Source organism: Micropterus dolomieu, linkage group LG04 (genome assembly GCF_021292245.1).
Source record: "Micropterus dolomieu isolate WLL.071019.BEF.003 ecotype Adirondacks linkage group LG04, ASM2129224v1, whole genome shotgun sequence".
NCBI lineage: Eukaryota > Metazoa > Chordata > Actinopteri > Centrarchiformes > Centrarchidae > Micropterus > Micropterus dolomieu.
The window spans coordinates 4,615,574-4,637,821 of record NC_060153.1 but is presented as its reverse complement, the minus strand read 5'-3'; the positions used below and the strand labels follow the sequence as shown (position 1 = coordinate 4,637,821).

The window sequence follows — 22,248 nt, the reverse complement described above, 5'->3', positions numbered from 1 at the left end:
CACACACACACACACACACACACACACACTCTCACACACACCTGTGCATGTACACGCACACACACAGTACTGAAAGACAGGCCTAGTGACCTGCCAAGGAGGTCTTTGCTCTGTTGCCTAGCAACCAGGCTGAGCCCTACAGTCGAGTCTACACATGCCCCGCTTTCCCAGACTGACAGCGATAACGGCAAATCAGAAAAAAGATCCCTGCGATGAACTGCCAGGACGACAGCGGGCTGATAGTTTCACATCAACAGGAGCATCAGGAAGTTCCCTCCATCTTGGATGATGACCAGCCCACAAAACCACAGACGGAGACACTTGCAATCATCATGTACAACTCAACATGCCGGAATTAAAGTGAACCACTGCGATTAGACCCGGCTAATTAACAGCCCTCTAAAGACTCTGTCCAATGTCGGGTTCACGTCATATCGTAAATACATCTAAATAAAATCCAATTTTAAAAAGTTCCGGTGTGTAATATTTAGGATCTATCTATGCAATATATTATACATAACTATTTTTTCAGTGGTGTATAAAGATCTTACATAATGAACCATTATGTTTTTATTACCTTAGAATGAGACATTTCTATCTACATACACCGCAGGTTCCCTTAAATGGACGTCGCCGTTACTCCGCCAGTTTTCTACAGTAGCCCAAACGGACAAACGGCACTACAGAGCCCGTTTTGTCATTACGTTGAATACGTACAAAAAACAAGTAGCAGCACAAGAAGTAGAAGTAGTAGCAGTAGCCGTCTAGTTTGTTAGAAATAAGAAGAGAAGTGAAATTTGGACAAATGGAGGACCACACGTATTATTTAGCAGAAGAGCTGACAGAGCGTGCTTGGAAAGGGAGGGGTGAGAAGTGACTTACAGTGCATTCATGTGGTCTCCGAATAATCAGCCGTTGTGTTTACCTGAGGTGTAGGCCTCGTGTGTCTGAGTGTGGGGAGAGGAGAATTCCGAGGAGAGTGCGAAGCATATTTAAAATTTATAATAATAATGTTCGGAGTGATTAAAACCTGCTTTTACATGGCGGTATTATCGTCTATCAGCCCAACCCTAGTGTACATGAGACATAAAGAAGTCTACAGTACAGTATAGAAATATACAAGAAGACACAAATAATAAAAACTTAGTCTATATTATATAAAGATATTAAAAGAGGACCATATGTTGACAGTTTTCACAGTCTTTGTTGCATGTACAAAAAGGCAGAATTTACTACTGAATTTACAACTGCCATTAGAATTAATACATTTATTGTAAAAATACTTAATTTGTCCGAGGAGTAAGTGAATGCAGAGTGAGCCATTTGTTGCAACCCTCAAGCAAACCTATTTAAGATTATTTAAACCAGCAATACTAACCTGATTTTTGTGGCCACTTTTGGGGAAAAAGGTTGTGAGCACTGACATATAATCACCTTTTGAAGTGGATATGCTGAACTTGTTAGCAATCAGTAACTTATTTACACATCCAGCAGTTACACAGAAACATGATCATTCATTAGGAGTCATGTCTCTTTCCACCTGATGAATGCAAATCCAATATCCTCTTAGGTCTGTTTCTGGTCTCTAACAACACCTGAGGCAAATATCACTAACTGTGTCTGTCCGCTGTTTGGTGCAGGGCAGATAGTGGACAGAGGGTTTTTAGAGTTTGAAAACGACTCTATGAGAGCAGTGAGAGTGAAGCAAAGCATAAAGCTGCTGTCGAACAGCTAAGCAACAAGCTGAAACTCACTATAAAAGGTCCATAACGCTGAGCGGAGCTGAGTGATGATTCTCTGTAGGTTAATCTCTATCACTGACCCCTTTTACATTGTTTTTACATTGTTTTTATTAAATGTTGATTATAGCTGCTTTATAACTACAATGCTAAGTGGGGGTAACAATCTTTGAATAATGTGTAAACACTTCCAAGTTGGAGCTTTTTCTGTTCTTGCCGTTCTCCTGAATTGTGTGATTTGAATTTGTCAATGTTATTTGTTTTAGGACTTACTATATGAGACAGTTGCACAAGAATAATTAAATACTTATACCACCAGAGACTGTCATTGTTATACATATTCAACATCATATCATACAGCTTGGTCAGTACAAAGTATTTAGAACATAGACATCCACTTTAATAATCAGAAAGAACAGAAAAATCCACACACTACTACTTCATCTGCTCCTCATGTTTGTGTTCGATACCATCCTGATATCTGATATCAGCTGCTAGCTAGACAGACTAAACAAAGTTGACTCTTGGCCACAGACCATCACTGCATTCATGGCTACAGTCAAAACGTATAGCAAGGAGACTTCTCAAATGTATTGTTCATATTTTTATTACTACAAAAACAAAAGGGTCTTTGAAGATGCATCAGAAAAGCTTCTTTAGAATCCAAGAGTCTGAGTGAGAGCACTGGTACATGCATTTGACTGATGACTAAGCAGTCAGGGGAATTTGACTGTTCAAACACTGAGATACAATGTAAACAAACCTCAGCTGGTAACTGCTGCTTGCAAGCAGCTGTTTCTTTTAAGTGGTGGACCACAGCAATTAGCATATAAAGTTTGGGACAGACCTGAACACTAGCTGAAACCGACAAAGACTGGACAAACAACACACAAAGACTGTTCCCACCGACTCGCACAGATTTTATTAAGCCACTGACAGTCGGGAAGGAGCATAAATCTTACGAATGAGTTATAAAGAGATACAATACAAAGAGAACATACTGAATGACAGACTGGAGTTCTGGCAGTAGACAACCCTGTAAATCCTGTAATGTGCGACCCCGCCTTTAAGCATATTGTAACTATGAAATGAAACCTTGCACAACATTTCTATTGCCAGCAGAACTCTTCTGTATACAGTGAGGAGTCTTAATGGGAAGCACTGGCTAACTCTATGCTACATAACATGCACAGTGGGTGTGGCGTGCCCTGTCTCATTTGAGTTCATCTTGATGTTTATATTTGTAAAGCTGAAACAACTTAACAACTTCAGTTCATTAATTACTTAGATAACTGATAGGAATGACACGTTGATAACTGATCACTCATTTCAGGTGAAAGTACCCAGCTAGTTCAAGCAATCTATATTTTACTGTAGGTAGCGTAGGTTGGACTAAAGGTAAAACAAATTAAGCAAAATAAATTAATCTATATGAAAGATCATCAATATTTGCATCTCCACCTCACAGTAAGCTGATAATCAGTTTATCCATGATACAGAGTGTTAAGAAAAATGATATCCTTAAAATTATGATGAACCCCAAAAACTGGTTCACGCCCAACATCAGTCTGTTGTCATTTGCTGTGATTTCCAGTCCCACTTCCCACACCACATTTGCATAGTTTTCCAGACATATTACCATCTACTCAGCCATCGTGACATCTGCCATTTTCAGAGAACTGACGCTGGAGAGATCTGTCGACTTTAAAATTCATTGTGAAGGAGCTTACTGACAAGCAAGCACTGTACTGTGGACAGGCACGCTCTAAAATATGGGTTTGTTTTCTCGGCCACAACCAGCGTATCTTGAGATCAATATCTTGCAAGGCCGCCATTCGATCAATAACAAAGATACTGCTTCAGTCACTGATCAGTCAGTGTGCAGGATTAAAAGTCAACAACAGCCTTGGTACAGTCAATAATGCGCTTCATGCTGGGAAAACAAGAAGTATATATTTTTTTTGTTTAGATTATTTTTGGCTTTCTTCCTGTATTTGAGTCTTTCTTTTAGTCACTGAGGTTGTGTAATGTGGGCACAGACGCAAGATGAACTCTTACAGATTGATCATTCTTACAGTACTTCTGCAGTGAACACTGTTGAAAAGCAGATTATATATATGGCCAGTGAGTCGAGGCCAGTGGTGCATAAAGTGGAAATATCAGTGAAATCACAGGCTTCCTCAGCAAGACAAAAGAATGTTTCGCTCTACTCAACTTTTGGTGGCGTAATAAGAGCAAATATCATCTGGAAATTAGACACGTGCAACCACCCAATTAGAACAAACTGTAAGGTAAAACACTGCTTTCAGTTCAGTTTAAGTTAGACATGCTATTAGCTAGAGCTGAACAATTAAACAAAATATTTTCACAATTGCAATAAATGCCAAATGCAAATCGCAGGAGCTGCAATTTCTTGATAAAAAGGTCAAATGTAACACAACATACCATTTATAAATGAAGCATATGGCTCAGCTCTACTAGTAGCTGCTTTTTAGACTGTCCTATGAAACATCCTCTTATTGCAGATTAAATGAACAACGCGTTTACATAACTTTGGTCCTGACTGAAATCTGTTATTATCACGACATTTTGAGCAGAGATTCATGATCTCCAGAGGATGAATCCTGTTGACTTTAGTGATCGGCAGATTTTACTTCCATCATCAGGTCACAATTTTATTATGAAATAGCTGAAAAGCTAATAACATTGTGATTAGCCTCAGCTGGACTTTGTGTTTCCTTCCAACATGCTGAGCAAAGATAGTTAACGTGTGTAAATGATAAAATGTGTGATTTTAGGTATAGCCTACTGGTATTGTTCATGCTGGCTCACTGTCACAGCTTACTGGGACACTTAAATATAACAGCGCCATCATACATGTTATTATTAAATAGAGATAAAACGGTTACAGTTTTAACGATAAACCATGGTAAAATTCCCAACGGTTAGTATTACGGTACAAGTTTTAATTATCATGGTAACAGTGTTCGAATACCACGCTTCAAAAAAACTTACTGTAAATACTGTCCAACATCAACCAAAGTTAGCAACAGCCCATAAGCAGGCGTGCATGCGCAGCGTGCAACATGGGTTTGTTTAGTTCAACATTTTAAAACGAATGCAGGGTGAGTTAACATTTAGCTTTGGTTTGTCTGCCTGACTTGCTAACAGCTTGTAAACAGAAGCTCTCAGTGTAAGCTTCTCTCGTAAAACACTGCACATTGTTCTGCTGCTGTATGGGTCGTGTGTCTGCAGACTCTATTCACCCACACAGTTTAGTCACCCAACCAACATATTTTCTTCATTTAAAATTCAGCAGTCGTCGAATTAGTTGTAAAAGTGCTCCAACAGGAGAAACGCTGCAGACTCCTGTACAAGCCTCCTCTCTATTTATGTCAGTTGTTGGGCTCATTACTATTACTATCACTGTTGTTCTTAAGACTTATTTGTATTCATGTACAGTGTTGGGCAGTAACGTGTTACTAGTAACACGTTACTGTAATAATATTACAGTATACAGTAAATGATAAAATGTAATAACATGCAGTATATAATTATATTATTCATATGTTTAAATAAGGTATTGGCTGTTATTATTTTAATGTTTATACAAACAAAAAGTTAATTTTATTTGTGGTTTTCAATTTTAAAAAACCTTGCTGAAATGGTTTCAGAGAGTGTATCAGTACATGTTGATAATTTTCAGCACATTTTAACAATACTGTAATAATACTAATAACCATGATAATTTTAGTTACTATAATCTTGATATGGTGGGGCGGCACGGTGGTTAGCACTGTCGCCTCACAGCAAGAAGGTTGTTGTACTCCGGCTTCCTCCCACCATCCAAAGACATGCAGTCTAGGTTAATTGGCGACCCTAAATTGTCCTTAGGTGTGAGTGTGAGCGTGAGTGGTTGTTCGTCTATGTGTGGCCCTGCGATGGACTGGCGACCTGTCCAGGGTGTACCCTGCCTTGCGCCCGATGTCAGCTGGGATTGTCAGCCCCCCCGCGACCCTGTATGCAGGATAAGCGGTTGTCGATGGATGGGTGGATAATCATGATATGAAATTTTCATACATTTTCATCTCTATTAGTAACACCTGTGATTTTCCTACTAGGACAAGTCAAAATGTCTGCTGTGAAAAAGGCCTTTGGAGCTATGGCTCAGGAGTTAAAGTGGGTTGCCTACTAATCAAAAGATCGGCGGTTCAATCCAGTCTGCCTGTCGAAGTGTCCTTGTGAATGTTAATTTCTATTTGTGATGAGCAGTTGGCACCTTAGCCTCTGTCATCAGTACGTTAATGTGATGTAGTGTAAATGCTTTGAGTGGTCGGATGACTAGAAAGGCACTATACAAGTACAGACCACGTGAAAATGTAATGCCAATACAGATAGTTGGTTTCTTAAATAAATGTTTCTTTACAGCTTTACTTTCATTCTCAAGACCAGTGATGGAATATTATTAATTTGAATTTTAAGGTACTTTATAACTCTACAAAGAGAGCGAGAGAAATAATATACAACTACAGTTACTAGCAGTGTTGGGTAGTAACTAATTACATGTAATTTAATTGTATGTGTAAATATAATCCATTACAGTTACTAGAAAAAATGTGTAATTAAATTACGGTTGCTTATAAGTGTTCGTGATTACATTAGAGGTGATATCTGAATATTTTCTGTAAAAAGCTACGCTATATGTTGTAATAATATTAATTTGTTGCTTTGCATGTTTTTCATGTGCACATTGTCTTCCTCTGCCATTTCCACCTTCACCCGTTAAGTAAACTTTGATGCTAATCTGCTTTAATGCTTTTGATTGGTTGAATTTGCAGCGCCACCCATCTACCAGTTAAATTGCCTCTCAAACTGTCTTTTAAAAATGGTTGAAAACATTCATTGGAAATTTAGAAAATTAATCAAAAAGTAATTAAATGTAATAAGTTAGAATAATTTGATAAAGTAATTGAAACTTGAACGATTACATTTTAAATAGGGTAACTTGTAATCGGTTACCTCCCAACACTGGTTACTAGTTAGTTTTCAGATAAATATTAGAAATAAAAAAAAAAAAAACATGATGAGATACAACACATTCTTTAAGATTAATCCAGTGTTTCAAAAAACCAAAAAAAGTCGAGGCCCATTGTCACGTTTCAGATGTCTATGGGTTGTTAGCAGAACCACAGAAGGGACACTTCCCCACTAAACGTCTCACATGGTTTCATTTAAATAACTGTTTTGAGGCCCTAAGAGGTAAAATTATCCGGTAGTTTTTTCACAAAAAAGGCTACGATTAGAGAAAAGTCTGAAAATTTAGCAGTTTCTTTCCCCTAACCACATTAATGATCTTACTTAATTTATCTTTGGAAGGGCCTGAACCGAAGTCACAGGGGCTGATTTTCTGCAAAATAGATACTCTTTACTTTTAATACTTCTCTAGTTTTACTTACATATGGTTTTAAATGTCACCTGTAGTAGAGTTTTTCTACTAGTATTTGTACTTTTACTTAAGTAAAGAGTACTTCTTCCACCACTGCTTAAGACAATATTTTTATAATCATGCATTTATAAGTTTGAGTGTTTGTTTTGAATGTGGAAAAAAATTGTTTTTTTTATTTTTCAAAATCAAAAACCCTCTTGTGAAACTTGACCGTGTCATACTCAATCCAAACTCTGGTCAGACATCTCTTTTAGCAGGAAATTGCATGAGGGCAACTTCCTCTTTTTGCTGTCAGTGAACACAGGTACACACACACATACAAATGAACACCTATAAAAGAAAAACTAATGACAGGAAAGAAAGACGAGACATCCTTACCTGCAGAACAGGCTATTCAAACACACCCACAATGCAGAGACACAAACACACATACAAAATAATCTGGCCTTCAGGTCAGAACAAGTCTACACCAGATGTCTAACATTCCTAGTTCTTGTTATGACACTATACAGTCCTTGCTGTTTCTTGTTAACAAATCTCCCACTTTTCTCCCACATTAAGAGAAAGGAAAAGAAAAACTGTATATTTAGGCATATACATTAAAGATTAATAGAACTTTTTCAATGTTTCCAGGTGGGCCAAAGGCTGACATTTAAAACCAGGCTAAATTTAATTAAAAAGTAAAGCTTATTTTTTGTTTCAACAGCATTTAAATGACTATAGTTCACTGTGAAGTAGATCTGAACAATAAGCGGAAATAAAGTCAACAAATGCTGTTTAAATGACACCTAAAAAACAAACAGACCTGCAAGTGACCAAATCAAAGCCTCCTGCTACAACACGCTCAAACTAAACTAACCGTTGAGATTTAAAGTAAATCCTTGAGGCAGAACGCTCTAATTTGCAGGTCAAAGCCTGTCATTTAAATTCTATTTCCACAGCATTTAATGTCAATATTTCAACGTGAAGTAGGCCTGCAACTAGTGATTTTCACTATCAATTCATCCGATTATTTTCTGTTTTTTTTAAATCTAATAACTTTATATTGTATGGAGGCATATACATTTTTAAATAAATGGGACTCACAAGGTGCTCTTAACTACATGCCTAAGTGTGCTTCCAACCTGCACATCACTAAGTCTGTGCTTACTTTGAAATGATCAAATAACTGTTTAGGTAGACTCATTTCAAATGAACACAACTGACAAGCGGCTCTTTTCTTACTGCTGTAACCCAGTACACAATTATATGATCTACTGGTCAAAAGATACAATAAGTTCCTAATAACACACTGGTTATAAGTAATTTAGATGCCTAAACAAACTCACTTTCATCCAAATGTATTACACACAATTTATAAGGCTATTTAAAATGTTAAGGCTGCAACTAACTATTTTTGTTAGCAATTATCCTGCTGATTATTTTTTCAATCTATAAAACATGAGAAAACTGCCAAAATTCACAAATGTCAATTGTTTTTTCAGACCAACAACAGCAAGAAAACAAAAAATGTATATAAACATAATGACCAAGAAAAGTAGCAAGTTTTCACATTTGAGAACCAAATTGTTCTAATTCATTCTTGAAAATGACTTCAACAATTAATCTAATATCCAAGTAGTTGCTGATTCATTATTTGGTCGTTCAACTAATCGATCAATTCAGGGTGTCTGCAGGTACTACAAGCTCGCTGACTGAGCATGCAATGTATGTTGGTACTGTATTCCTTGGTCCTATTCTTGCTAAGCAGTCTCACACACCGTTTTCTTCTATTTACTTTTTCACGCTGTTCAAATAAAGGAGGTCTTGTTGGTCTGAACAGAAGTGTGTCTGCTGTCCCTATGCAATTAGGATTAATTGTTGCAGCTCTACAAAATGTGTCTAAATGTAACCAAATGTAGCCCAATTCATTTTCCAAGGTAACTCCATAACAGCTGAGCAAACGGCATCCATGAGATGTGGTTGAAAGCTCTGAAAAAGCTAGTAAGTGGACGTTGAGTTAGTTTCTTTTGTTAAATTTAGCCCAGCGTTAACCTAGACTGCAGTACCTTTGGACCTGCAAATCACCAAATCAATGCTTACTGGGTATTCTGATTGATTGACGTTTTAACGACTTCTTTATCTTTAGTGTGAACAAGGATCACACAACCCCTAGGCAAATTTATTGTGTAAAAAGTCGTATTTGAATTTAAGAGTTATAAGTTTTGGAAACTCCCCTCAAAACCTGATCTGACAGCAGCTCTACCTGTGCAAGACTCTGATTGGTCCGTGTTCTCTAAGTGTGTGTACATTATATGTTATCAGATCGGGGTAGCTAAGCACACACTAGCTCTAAGTCCAGGAGGCAGTGCACACTTACTCATGCACAGTGTGTTCATTTTCTCTACCCCCGATGCATTTCCTGTATCACCACCAGAGCTGTTGACAAGCCGGTAGCCGCAGGAGATGAGGGGACTTCAGCTTTATTTTTACACTGCTAATAAAATTACACAACCTCACACACACACACACACACACACACACAACTCTTCCCAATCAATGAAGTCTGAAGCAAGAGCTCAATGTGGAAACTTTGGTAATTTTTCCTCCTAAAAGCTTACATGAGTGGTCACATGAGCCAAATGACTTTAGGTGGGTGTCTGACTGAGACGGATCAGTGAAGAGGAGGAAGTGATACTGCGAGCAGAACGATAACATTAGCTGCAGCATTGTAGCATGCGTGTGCTTGAGGGGTGTCACTACGTTGCTGCAAGGGCCTGTTTATGAAACCACTGTGTGCAGAGGTCCATGTCTAGACACCCACCCGCTGCCCACCCACAGACACACATTAACACCCACGCACACACCCACCATTTTTCAGGCTTGATGTTAGGGGAGAGAAGAAAATGAGCTTGTGAAATCTAACTTCCTGGTCTGTCTTCCTCCCATTTCTCCTTGGCAAAAATCAGACACTTCAGCTTTCACCACTCTTCTCTTAACACCTCACTCTGTTTCATCTGCCTGAGCCTTTCAGAGTATCCTCATTCCTATTTATTGCTGTTGGCAAGCACCTGCTTTGGGTTTGACACCTGCCTGCCAACACCAACACTCCGTCAACGAAAGAGCCAACAGGTCAGTGTAACAGTGTGCAGACCAGCGGCCCTGAATACACACAAACACACACACGCAGCAACACTCCTTCAGACAGGGAACATCCGTCCACACACCCACAACCATATGCAACAGAGGGATTTGTGAATGGGCCGCTGCTCTTACCTTGGCACTGGAATCCCTGTTTCCCAAAGCCCCTGTGGACAGAAGACAGGGATGTAAAAAAAAAACATATCCAATCGCACATGGACACACACACACACACACACACACACACACATCAACACACAGCTGCAGCAGCAACAGTGGGGCCCTGTGTCTCTGTGTCTCCAGCTGCATTCCTCCACCAGACCTCCAGTTTCAGAGATGAGGGTCGGGTCGATGCGGTAAACGCCGAGCAGCAGCGGCTGCTCTGCGGCTGCATCCCCCCGACTTGCCTGGCGGTGCTGTCGCACTGTGGGAAGCTGGGGGAATGGCGCATCGCAGTGTTTTTGACAATGACAATGACAGAAACACTGCGGTGTCTGGACACTGTTAGTGCTGAAGGAGGCCGACTATAGCCGCAGCAGCAGCAAGTGAATCACCTGTGTCATTTCCCCTCTCACACACTCACTCACCAGATGAAGTCCGTGCAGTGGCTGCAGAAGGTTGGCTGCTTGAAGAAGCGCGCGATGAACTTGTGGTTCTTCACCTCGTGCACATTCTTCTGGCGAAGGGCTCCCTGACGGGCGAAGCCGCGCGCGCTCTCCGGTACCTCTCCGTCGCTGTTGGGGTCAGCCATCTTAACGAGGAAGCGGCGGCGGTCCGAGAGGAACGAGGGGTGAGGAGAGCGAAGAGAGAGAGGGACAGACGATGGAGGCAGCGGGGGAGAACGAGTTGCGGTGCAGGTGCCTCCTCCTCCTCGTCCTCCTCCTCTCCGCCCCGCTGACCGCCTCGGTGTCGCTCGTGCTGCCGGTGTTTTGTCAGTTCACGTCCAGCTCGCGCTGAAGCTGCTGCTGCTGCTTCTTCCGGCGGGTCCCCGGGCCGCGCGCCTGTTTCCCTGTCCTCACCAATGTGTTGCTGCTTACACCTCTCTCTCTCTCTCTCTCTCTCTCTCTCTCTCTCTCTCTCTCTCTCTCTCTCTCTCAGCTGGTCGTTGATATAAAAACTACCACAAATGTGTGCGCGCGCGCAGTTGACGTGTGTCATACCTATGAAGCAATTCTTCACTGTCAACACGTTAAACCACAAGTAGTACTGCTTACTTTCAACAGAGTATGACTATAGGACACACAAACACAAAAGGGTGGATCACTAACCTGGCTAAAGCCTGCAGTGGCCCTAGGGCCCATAATCAGGGGGCCCAAATGTCCCAGGTTCAATTGATTGTGATAACTAGATTAATTCAAAATGTGTTTGGGCATTTACACTTCTGAAATAAAATATCAACTAAAGCAGGTCCCTCATTGTTACCTAATTTTGTGGCCCTGTCTTGAGGGGTCATATGTCAAATTCTAGTTTAATTGACAAGACTTAGCTGAAATAATTGATGCCACTCTCAAGTCTGTTTGGCAAACATGCATTCAGAAGCCACTTAGCTAAGCTTAGCACAAAACGACAAGTTGTGGTGAAGTCTTGTCGTCGCTGTGAGACTGCAGGAAGTTACTGAACCTCGCCAATAAATTCTCCTGCACATAATAACCTGTAAAACCACAACATGTCATTTTCATAATTAGATTTTTGCGAGGATTACAAACTTAAAGGAATGGAGGCTAGTGCTGCTAACGGTGAGAAAGATAGATAAATAATATAATTCTGTGAAGGGAATATTCCGTGAAATACTTAGAAATGTTGGTTAAAGGGATAGTAATTGTAATCCAATACACTTTTTGTTAAATTCAGTAAATATTTCCTCACAATGTGATAGCTCTCCGTTTTGTGTGTGCTCTGAAAAGAAATCTGGTTTTCCCACACAGCCCTGGCTCTGTAAATAGAAAACAAAGAAAGTGGTGTGGACCTTGCCACGCAAAATTGTTACAGCCAATCAGCAACAGGTGGCGTTAGTGCTCTTTTGCACGGGAGTGATGAGGGGAGGGAGACAGTGGGAGAGTTTTATACACCGACCTGCTGGATTCCAGGCACTGTTAGGAGGGATAGAAACAGCCAAAGATGAAAATGTCTGAAGAGTGTAAATGGAGAAGAAAATTATACAACCAGGCATGGGCGAAGGCTGGAGAAACCTCAGAGATTTGAAATTTGGGGGGGCGGAGCTTCTGACGGAGTACTTTAGGGAGGGGTGTAGCCTATTTGTTTAGCAATTGACCCTTCGCTAAGCCACACCCCAAATACACAACTGGCCAATCACAGCGCATTATAGGTCTCACTCTATCTGAGGTCCGACATTTCATGGATGTGCTCCACTGACTCTAATGCAAAAAGAGTCGTTTTCTATCTTTTTTGGCTGTATTTTTCTTCTTGGGGCACTTGTAATAGTTACAATCGCTACCTAGAGAGGTTGATAGGAGAAGTACGATATATTTTCTTTCCAAAACCTAAAATAAATCCAGGAAAATGTCGGCTGTGGATTGTTGTAATGTTAGTTAGCTAACGATAGCTAACTTCCAACTGAATGTAACGTAATAAAGCCCTACTGTTCTGCTTTTTAATGAATGTAATAATGAAAAGAGGCCTACCCAGCTTTACAGGAACAGTGCTGATCGTTCATATAGTTGTCTTTTACATTTAGCTGACACTTTTCTCCAAAGCGACTTACAATTGCTATACATGTCAGAGGTCGCATGGGGTTAAGTGTCTTGCTCAGGGACACAATGGTGGGGCACAGTGGGGAATTGAACCCAGGTCTCTCACACCAAAGGCATTTGTCTTATCCATTGTGCCACCACCACGTTTTGTCTCCATCGTGGGGGGATGGAGACAAACTTGAGACAGACTTTAGCTTTAGCTTCTATCTTTCATTTTTTTCACATCCGTTTGAGTCAGTTTGACAGCCTGAATACAACCTCCAAATGTATAATGCAACTGCAAAACAGTCTGCTTCTTTCTGAGATCGCTTTTTCTAACAAATATGACAATATTTCTCTGGGGAGTGCAGTAATAGACAGTGGCAGCGCCGACAGTTTGTCGGACTTAGTAACAGTAACTTAGGGGGGCGGAGCTTAGCGAAGGGTCAATTGAGTTCAAATATCAACAATCCTTCTGCAGAATCACTTACTCCCACTTTAAATGGTTGGTTCCCCTTTTGACTTTCCACTGTTAACGCCTGCCAATGCAGATGGAAACAATTTAGCCTGCATGGCCACAAGAGCTTGTTACCCTTGAAATTCTGTTTGTTATATTTTTCTAACTTCTTTACCTTATTTCATTTTGTTATCAAGAAAAGCTGTACTTACAGGCTGCGTTTTGATGTTTCTTTTCTCTTGTAGAGGTGCCAGTGCCATATTTTAGATGTATTTAAAGCGTATTGTCTCATATTTTTGTTACTGTTTTGTCTGTTGCTCGTATTTTTTACCCTATTTTTGGCATATTTTAACAGTATTTTTTTACAGTGTATTTGCCCTGTTTTATTGCCTATTGTTTATTTATATGGACATTATTGCAGAAATTTCATAAAAGCCATAGTTAGAATGGCACATTCCGCTTACAGATGGGATGTTACATTCTTAGATGATAAAACACAGTCTTGCTCAGCTCAATACAATCACTCAATAATAAAGATTTAGTTTATCTGTGTATTAAAATGTCTGCCAATCTACTTTAAATTTAGGTGGTGGGGTTTCCCCATTGATTACATTTAGATGAAGGATTGTGGTGTCTTCAGTCTCTCTGGAACGGTCACGGTCAACTGTTGGGTTTCTGTAAATATCATCACAGAGTACGGTCTAGACCTGCTCTTTTAATAAAAAGCGCTCTGAGATAACTGTTGCTGTGATTTGGCGCTATATAAATAAAACTGAATTGAATTAAATGTTATGTGTAGGAGGTTATGTGTGATTGACAGGCATCACGTCCTCCCTCGAAGTATTTGAACCTGTTATGTTACCGGTTTCATGTGAGAAAGGGGCTTCAAAAGGTGTTAATCTGTCACCTGCCCACAACTCCAAGCAGTCATACAAGCAAAGATAATTTGGTATTACATAAATTACGGTGTAAGAAATCATACACAAAACTTTTACATTGTATGGATATTTTCCTGATTTTCTTTTGGATTATTTACAAATGCTTTTGTAGATTTTACCAATATTTTATAAATTCTTTTACTGATATTTTTTGGTATATTATACAAAGATTTTTTTTCAAATGTTGAACAGATTTTTGGGGATATTTCACTGCTATTTTATCAGGTATGTTACTAATATTTTTAAGAATACTTTACTAATAACTTTGCTGATACCTTTTGGATATTTCCCTGATATTTTACTGATTTTATTTTGCTATTTTACTAATACATTTTGGGTATTTTAATAATACTGTAATTTTGGGGGGATTTCATTTTACAAAAAAAGGTGTTGTGTGCTCTTTGCTAACCAGGAAAGACTTTATGGAAATAAGGTGTAATAATAAATAAATAAATAATCCAAATAATGGTAAAGGGGGTCTAAGGAGAAAGGCTGTCTGAAGTTGTCTTAACATTGAGGCATATTTGTGATTTGTGATGTTGGGCTATATAAGGATGCACAATTCTGCTTCACCGCCACCAACATTTAAGTGACGGTTCAGTCAACACTAAACATGGACTGTGGTGGACGAAGAAAAGAATTTGGGACCTACTTGGAGCTTTGCCAATTTTCATGCCTGGACATGCACACATTCTGTGCAAAGTTGGTGTGCTACATTTTAAACAGCAGTTCCCTTGGATTTATATACAGTATATCAGCATTTAGACACTGAGGACAGACACCCTGTTAAGGCAAGCCTTCCTAAGGTGACCTAAAGCCTAATATTGGTGGAAAGTTTCTGTTGCATACAAATCATGCAACAAAACTGAATATGTCTGTTTAAACCAGGGGCAGGTCCTTCTTATCTACTGGTTCTCCTAAATGGCTCTAAAAGATCTTAGCTAAGAGCTATTAAGATCTATTAACAAAGCTGCTAAGAGAAACTTTTAGTCAGGAACAAAGAGAACTCCTAAGCTCAGAGAAGGGGCGGGGATTGACATCATGTTTCTAGAAGGATGTTCACTCTGTCCACACTAATTTGTGTTTTCCACATCACTCATATGATGGGGCTCAGTAGGTCTTAGTGGCTGTGGAGACCTCTGAACAACCTTCAACATCTCCCAGACTGAGGACCTACTGTACTTTTAGCACTAAAATGCTTTGTGAATTAATTGACCAAACATGGGAGTCTTAATGTTAGGACTGACACGCCCCTTATTTTTGAGGAGTTTTTCTTGCATCAGCCAATTAGGAGCAACTTTTAGCCTTAGCATATTTTGTGAATATAGCTTTAGATTTTCTTTACTGTACTATTTCCTGAGGACATGTTTCTAACTGCTGGTTAAAGGCATAATGGCCTGCTGATGTTCTTGTGTTAATTTTGATTATAGTAGTCTATAGACTGATAACCTGTTTAAAATAAAGGCACTGCTATATTTTATTGGTCCTTACATTTCCTACATTTAGTAACTTTCTGAGCTGTTAATTATTTGAAAATTTCCTTGGAAGAGTAGTATCTTGGTACTTATAAGGGAATTGCAGAGGGTGTCTATGTGTTTATAGTGTTATCACTCATCATATTTGAGTTTTTAGGAAATTATCGTTTGATGGAAAGTAGATTATATAGATTGGTGGAGTCCATTAGCAGCCGTTAATATCTAGGTGGGAAAGAAAGAAAATGTCTTGAAAACCTCTTCGCAATTCTTAAACTGATAGAGAGAAACTTGAGTCAATATTCATTTGTAACTGAAGTTCTTTTATATGCTTACCTGTAATTTACAACCACACAGGCACATTTTGAGTTTTGTGTGTCAAACATATAAATACGCTAAAATGAGTGAGTAGCAGTATCCACAAAGCACTATAATTATACTTCCAAATTAGCAGTGATAGAAAGTGAAAGCGCATTAACTTAAGTAGGCAACTGTACAATTTTTTTATTTTCCAATTTGTGCTACTTGCGATAATTCAGCTTCGCCACATACATTTCGACTTTGTACTCCACTACATTTATGTGAAAGCTATTGTTACTAATTACTTTAAAAATAAAGATTTTGGAGATTTTGGTGGAGATGATCGTGGAGATGATCGTGGACTTCAGGAGGAGCCCCCATACTTTGCCCTCCATCACCATACTCAACAGCCCTGTGTCTGCTGTGGAATCCTTCAGGTTTCTGGGATCCACCATATCCCAGGACCTGATGTGGGAGCCCAACACGGACACCATCATCAAGAAGGCCCAGCAGAGGATGTACTTCCTCAACCTGCCTAAGGAGCTGCTGATCCACAGCCATCATCCAGTCTGTCCTCTGCACGTCCATCACTGTCTGATTTGGATCTGCCACCAAAAGACAGGAGCAGACTGCAACGGACAGTCATGACTGCAGAAAAGATCATTGGTACCAACCTGCCCTTCATACAGGACTTAAACGTTTCCAGAGTCAGGAAACGGGCAGGAAACATCCCTGCCGATCCATCTCACCCTGGATACAATCTGTTCCAGCTTCTCCCCTCTGGTAGGCCAACAGAATTAGGAACAGTTTCTTCCCACAAGCCATTACTCTGATGAACAGCTGATTTCTGACTCACGGTGTCAGGAACAATTCTTCTGCAATAACCCAGTAACTCTGCCTCTAATCAGCCACCTGTATACCGGCTAACACTTATTATTTATTCACCATTCTCTATTTCAGTGCTGTTCATACTTTTATATTGTCATATTGTAGATACTGTATACCAAATCCAGCTACCTCAAGTCATTACTCCTGTACAAAATACTTATTTATTCCAGCATCCTTTGCACAATGCTTCATTGCACTGTATACATGTGTACATGTATGCATGTATATGTATCTGTATATCACATCCACCTCCGACATGTACATACTCCTGCATCCTTTGCACTCTGCTCACTGCACTATTTGTCAATATGTCTATATTGTTTTTGTTCATAGTGTGTATATTTGTGTTGTCTACACTGAAGTCTGTGTCTGATTTTATTTTATTTATTATTGTGATTTTGTATTTTTGTATGAGTAAGCACATCGTGAGCAATGTACAATCCAGGGTCAAATTCCTACTATGTGTACACATACCTGGCAATAAAAGCTGATTCTGATTCTGAAATACTGTATAAGATCAGTTAATACAATATTAATTTACCCAATTGGGTAGTTTATAACATTGCATAATATTAACATATATATATATATATATATATATATATATATATATATATATATAACATATATTATGTTAATGGTAAAGTACTTCAAACAATTTTCACTTCAACCAACAACTATTTTACAGTTGTTGGTTGAAGTGAAAATTGTTTGAAGTTGAAGTTTATGTAATAATGCTTTGGCAATTCAATTATATGTTTCAGTCATATAGGAGTTAAAAGAAATGTTAAAAGCAGTCCACTGTGTAACCACACATATTCATCCTTTAAAAGCTTATTTTTAGATCAGCTGTTCATTATGAGTAGTTTAAGCTATAACAATCGTATTTTATAAGCTGATCATATGTTTCCTATGTAATAACTTGTACTAAAACGTAATTAGTAATTATAGCTGATAATTTAGTGGAGTCAAAAGTACAACATTGTTGTGAGGGAAAAGAATAAAGAAGCATAAAATGGAAATGCTCAAGTAAAGTAAGTAGGCCTACCTCAAAATTGTGCAAAAGCACAGTACTTGAGGGAATGTCTTCACCATTGCTAATTTTAAAATGATCTACGATGTTCATACGAATCTTAAAACTAAAAGGTTTCCAGTGTTGGTGTAAATTACAGGTTATCATCTGGTCATAATAAAGCTACTTTTAGTAAGAGAAGTGCAAATAACTTTTCGGATCATTTCCAAAGAAGAGAAGACAACAGTTATATACCGGTTTCTCTCTAGAAAATATTTTCCTGGACATTAGGAAAGTAGAGGACCCATAAAACAAACTTGTTTAGCTGCTATTGGACAACCTGTGTGCAGTTGGACATGCCTGGCCATAAACTTTAGTCTTGCGCTCTCTTGTGGCTGAATAGAGGAATGACTGTTGGATCTGCTGTTTGTGTAACTCGCTTGCAAGTCCCGCCCACGACACCACATCCTATTGATCAGCGCTCTGCGTAGAAACACCTGATTGGACAAAATGTGCTGTATGTTATAGCTCACGGAACTCAACGTCAACAAATGAAATTATTGTGAAGTCCTTGTATCATCGTGACTCCAACAAACAGAGCAGTAGGCTAAGTATTAGTTTACACTCTCAAAATGTTAATTATAATGAAACCTGAGACTGTGGAGTGAATGTGTGCGACAGGAAAAACTGTTTAATGTAACATTTTAATTTAAACTTTCCAGTAATGCCGACGTCTCCTGTTAAAACCCGGATCCCCCTTACCAGCTTCGGTCATCTCATAACAGAGGTGAAGTTAAGGACATGAACCAACTTTTGCATGTCCAGATTGCAGTGGTGGGATAAAAGTAAAAAAGGATGAGTCGATTGATAGAATAAAAATAGGCCTATTAAATCAGTATTGATTTAATAATATCTAAACAAGACAAATTATTAATTAAATGAGTAATTTAAAAGCTTAATCAATAGGCTAATGAAAAAAATTCATGGATGCATCAGAGGTTTTTATTTTTTATTTAGTAAGTCATCAAATGTAGGATTCTGACTAAAATAAAAATATTTAACCTGCAATAACATTTTTTGCCACCTGGGGGCAGCAGAAACTAGTTGTGGTCAAAAGTTTACATACACTTGTTAAGAACATGTATGTGATGGGAGTTTGAGTTTCCAATAATTCCTACAACTCTTATTTTTCCATGATGGAATAACTGGAGCACATACATACTTTTTTAAATCTATGATGGGTCTTCTGAAAATGTGACCAAATCTTCTGGGTCAAAAATATACATACAGCAACTAAAATGATCAATTTTGGTGATGCAGAAAGTTTTGTCAATCAAATGTGCTTTGTGACATGACCTCTTTAACTTCTTTTGAGTGATTGTAATTGACTACAGCTGATGACTTCTCTGAGCCCACTTACATAGGGCTTGTTTAATACACTCAATAGACTCAGCGACAAACTCTATGATGGGAAAGTCTAGGGAGCTCCGCATGGGTCTGAAGAAGCAGATCACTGACTTGAAAGGAAAGGAAAGTCACTTGGAGCAGCTAAAGGTCCCAAGATCCACTGTGCAAACAATTAAATAAATAAATATAAAGTGCATGGCACAGATGCATGACTGCCATGATCAGAAAGTCAATGCAAGCTATCAACTGCTGCTGAGAGAAAATTGTTCAGGATGGTCAGGGGTCGACCAAGAACCACTAAAAAGCAGGTCTGCGATGAATTAGAAGCTGTTGGAACATAGGTCTGTGTCCACAGTTAAGCGTGTTTTACATCGCCATGAACTGAAAGGCTGCTGTTTAAGAAGGAAGCCCTTGTTTCAGTAGTGGCACCCTAAGGCTCAACTGAAGTTTGCTGTGATCACATGGAAAAAGAAAAGGCCTTTTGGATAAAAGTTCTGAGGTCAGATGAAACAAAAATTTAGCTACAATGACCAGAAAAATATTTGGAGGACAAAAGGTGAGGCCTTTAAGCCCAAGAACACCATACCTACTGTCAAGCATGGTGGTGGTAGTATTAAGTTTTTGGGCTTGTTTTGCTGCCAGTGGACCTAGTGTTTTAAAGAAAGTGAATGGCATAATGAAGAAAGAGGATTACCTCCAAATTCTTCACGTAAAAACCTTAACTCATCAGCCAGAAGGTTGGATCTTGAATGCAGTTGGGTGTTTCAACAGGACAATGACCCCAAACACAGATCAAAAGTGGTAAGGGGATGGCTAACTCAGGCTAGAATTAAGGTATCAGAATGGCCTTCCCAAAGTCCTGACTTAAACCCCATTGAGATCATTTGGATTTGCTGAAGAAACAAGTCTGTCAAATTTAGCTCACAACTGTACCAAATCTATCAAGAGGAGAGGTCAAAGATTCAACCAGAAGCTTGTGGATGGCTACCAAAAGCGACTAATAGAGGTGAAAATGGCCAAGGGACATTTAACCAAATATTAACATTGCTATATGTATATTTTTGACCCAGTAGGTCTGGTCACATTTTCAGACGACCCATAATAGATTCATAAACGAACCAAAATTCATGACAGTTTTTTGTGACTAAGAAGTATGTGCTCCAATGATTCCATCATAGAAAAATAAGAGTTGTAGTAATTGTTGCAAACTGACATCACATACATGTTCTTTACAAGTGTATGTAAACTTTTGACCACATCCGTATCACATAAAGCTAGGTTAGGCAACGTTGGAGAACCTAGCAAGAGACTATATTTTGAAAGTATCCTACTGAAAAAATCCCAGCCCCTCCCTTCAACCCAAAAGACATTTTCACGTGCAGTGAGTGCATGGGCAGAGTGCGTGCAGGTAAAAAACAATAATAATAATAATATATATATAATAATACAGAAATCAAGATAAGTAAATAAATAATTACAACTTACAGTGGATAAGTAGTAATATTGCAAACAAACTTAAATCATCCGGGTGTTAGGATTTGGTTTTGTGCTGTTATTTTTCCTGTGTTTATTTGATATTGTCAGGGTTTGGAGTTTTGTAGTCTAGTTTATTATGGCTCATTCTTTTTAAGGTTTTCTTTGTAACTGTCTTATCGCTCATTTTTGTACTTGGTCCTGTGCTTTAGTTCATGTTTAGTGTTTTCCTTATCAGTGTTCTTCTGTATTTTCTCATTATGGTCTGTCTTAGTCCTTAGTCTTATCTCCATGTTTTAGGGTAGTCTTGTCTCTCATCTTAGTTCTTCTTCCTGCACCTTGGTTCTTGTTTTAGTATTTACTTCAGGTTCCTTGTCTACATTATTTTGGGTCTAGTCTCCTTTGTACTTTAGCTCTGTATTCTCCTTTTGAGTTCTTGTTCATTGTACATGTGTGTTTGTCTTATTGGTTATTCTCTCTGCCCCATGTCTGCTTGTCTTGTATTCAGTAACCTTGTCTGTTACCCCAGTGATCCCTCTGCATGTCTGTCCTTGTTTTCCCCTTCTCTCTCTCTGCCTGTGTGTCGCTCTCTCTCCTTTCTCTTCCTCTCTGCCTGCCTGCCTGTCCCTCATTAACCCTGATCTCTGTCACCTGTGTTGCTCCCGCCCTGCTCGTTACTCCCTGTGTGTGTGTGTGTGTGTGTGTGTGTATATATATATATATATATATACCTGGTGTTTCTGTCTTTCTTTGTCGGTTCATTACTTTTTATGTGCGTTATGATCCCTCGTTGTCTGCCTACACGTCGTGTTTCCCTGTTTCCCTGCACCGTTGGATTTCTGTTTCTGTTTGGACAGCTTTTGTGTTTCTGGACTTTGTCATCAGCCACTCAGTTTGAAGGTGTGCTCGCTTTTTGTTGCTTGGAATAAACCATCTGAACTTTACCTGCTAGCCTACGTGTCCTGCGTTTGGGTCCTCCAACTTGCTCAACTCTGCCATAACCACCACTGAACTTAACATTGGGAATGTGGTGTACAATGTCTCCCAAGAGATAAGATGTATTTAAAGCTTTTGTTTGTAGATCCTTTACAGACAAATAGTCTGGAGTTCAGGGTCATCGCACAAACATCTGTGCCCTGTACATAAGCATATTCTATGGCCCCTCCCCGCATCCACAGCTATTCGTCGTAGTATTTGTATACTCATTCCCCCACATCCCTGCTGGAGTTATAGAATAACGTTTTTTTCAGTTCAGCAAGTCCTTATGCTAATGATATGACCCCCTGTTATAATGTATTTGTATAAT

The 22,248-nt window shown here is 39.1% G+C and overlaps 1 protein-coding gene across 2 annotated transcripts in view; it reads right to left on the bottom strand.

Annotated features, from left to right (window-relative positions):
• LOC123970235 (protein kinase C beta type-like) overlaps positions 1-11,308 on the bottom strand; it is a 35,892-nt gene extending 24,584 nt beyond the window's left edge. The window contains exons 1-2 of one of the 2 annotated variants that reach the window (XM_046048192.1): positions 10,893-11,308; positions 10,441-10,472 (exon numbers count right to left, since the gene is read on the bottom strand). In XM_046048192.1, the coding sequence (XP_045904148.1) occupies positions 10,441-10,472; positions 10,893-11,056 (196 nt within the window). In that variant the 5' untranslated portion in view covers positions 11,057-11,308. The remainder of the gene's footprint in view (positions 1-10,440; positions 10,473-10,892) is intronic. The other variant, XM_046048191.1, reaches the window with a different exon arrangement.
• Between the last annotated feature and the right edge of the window lie 10,940 nt (positions 11,309-22,248).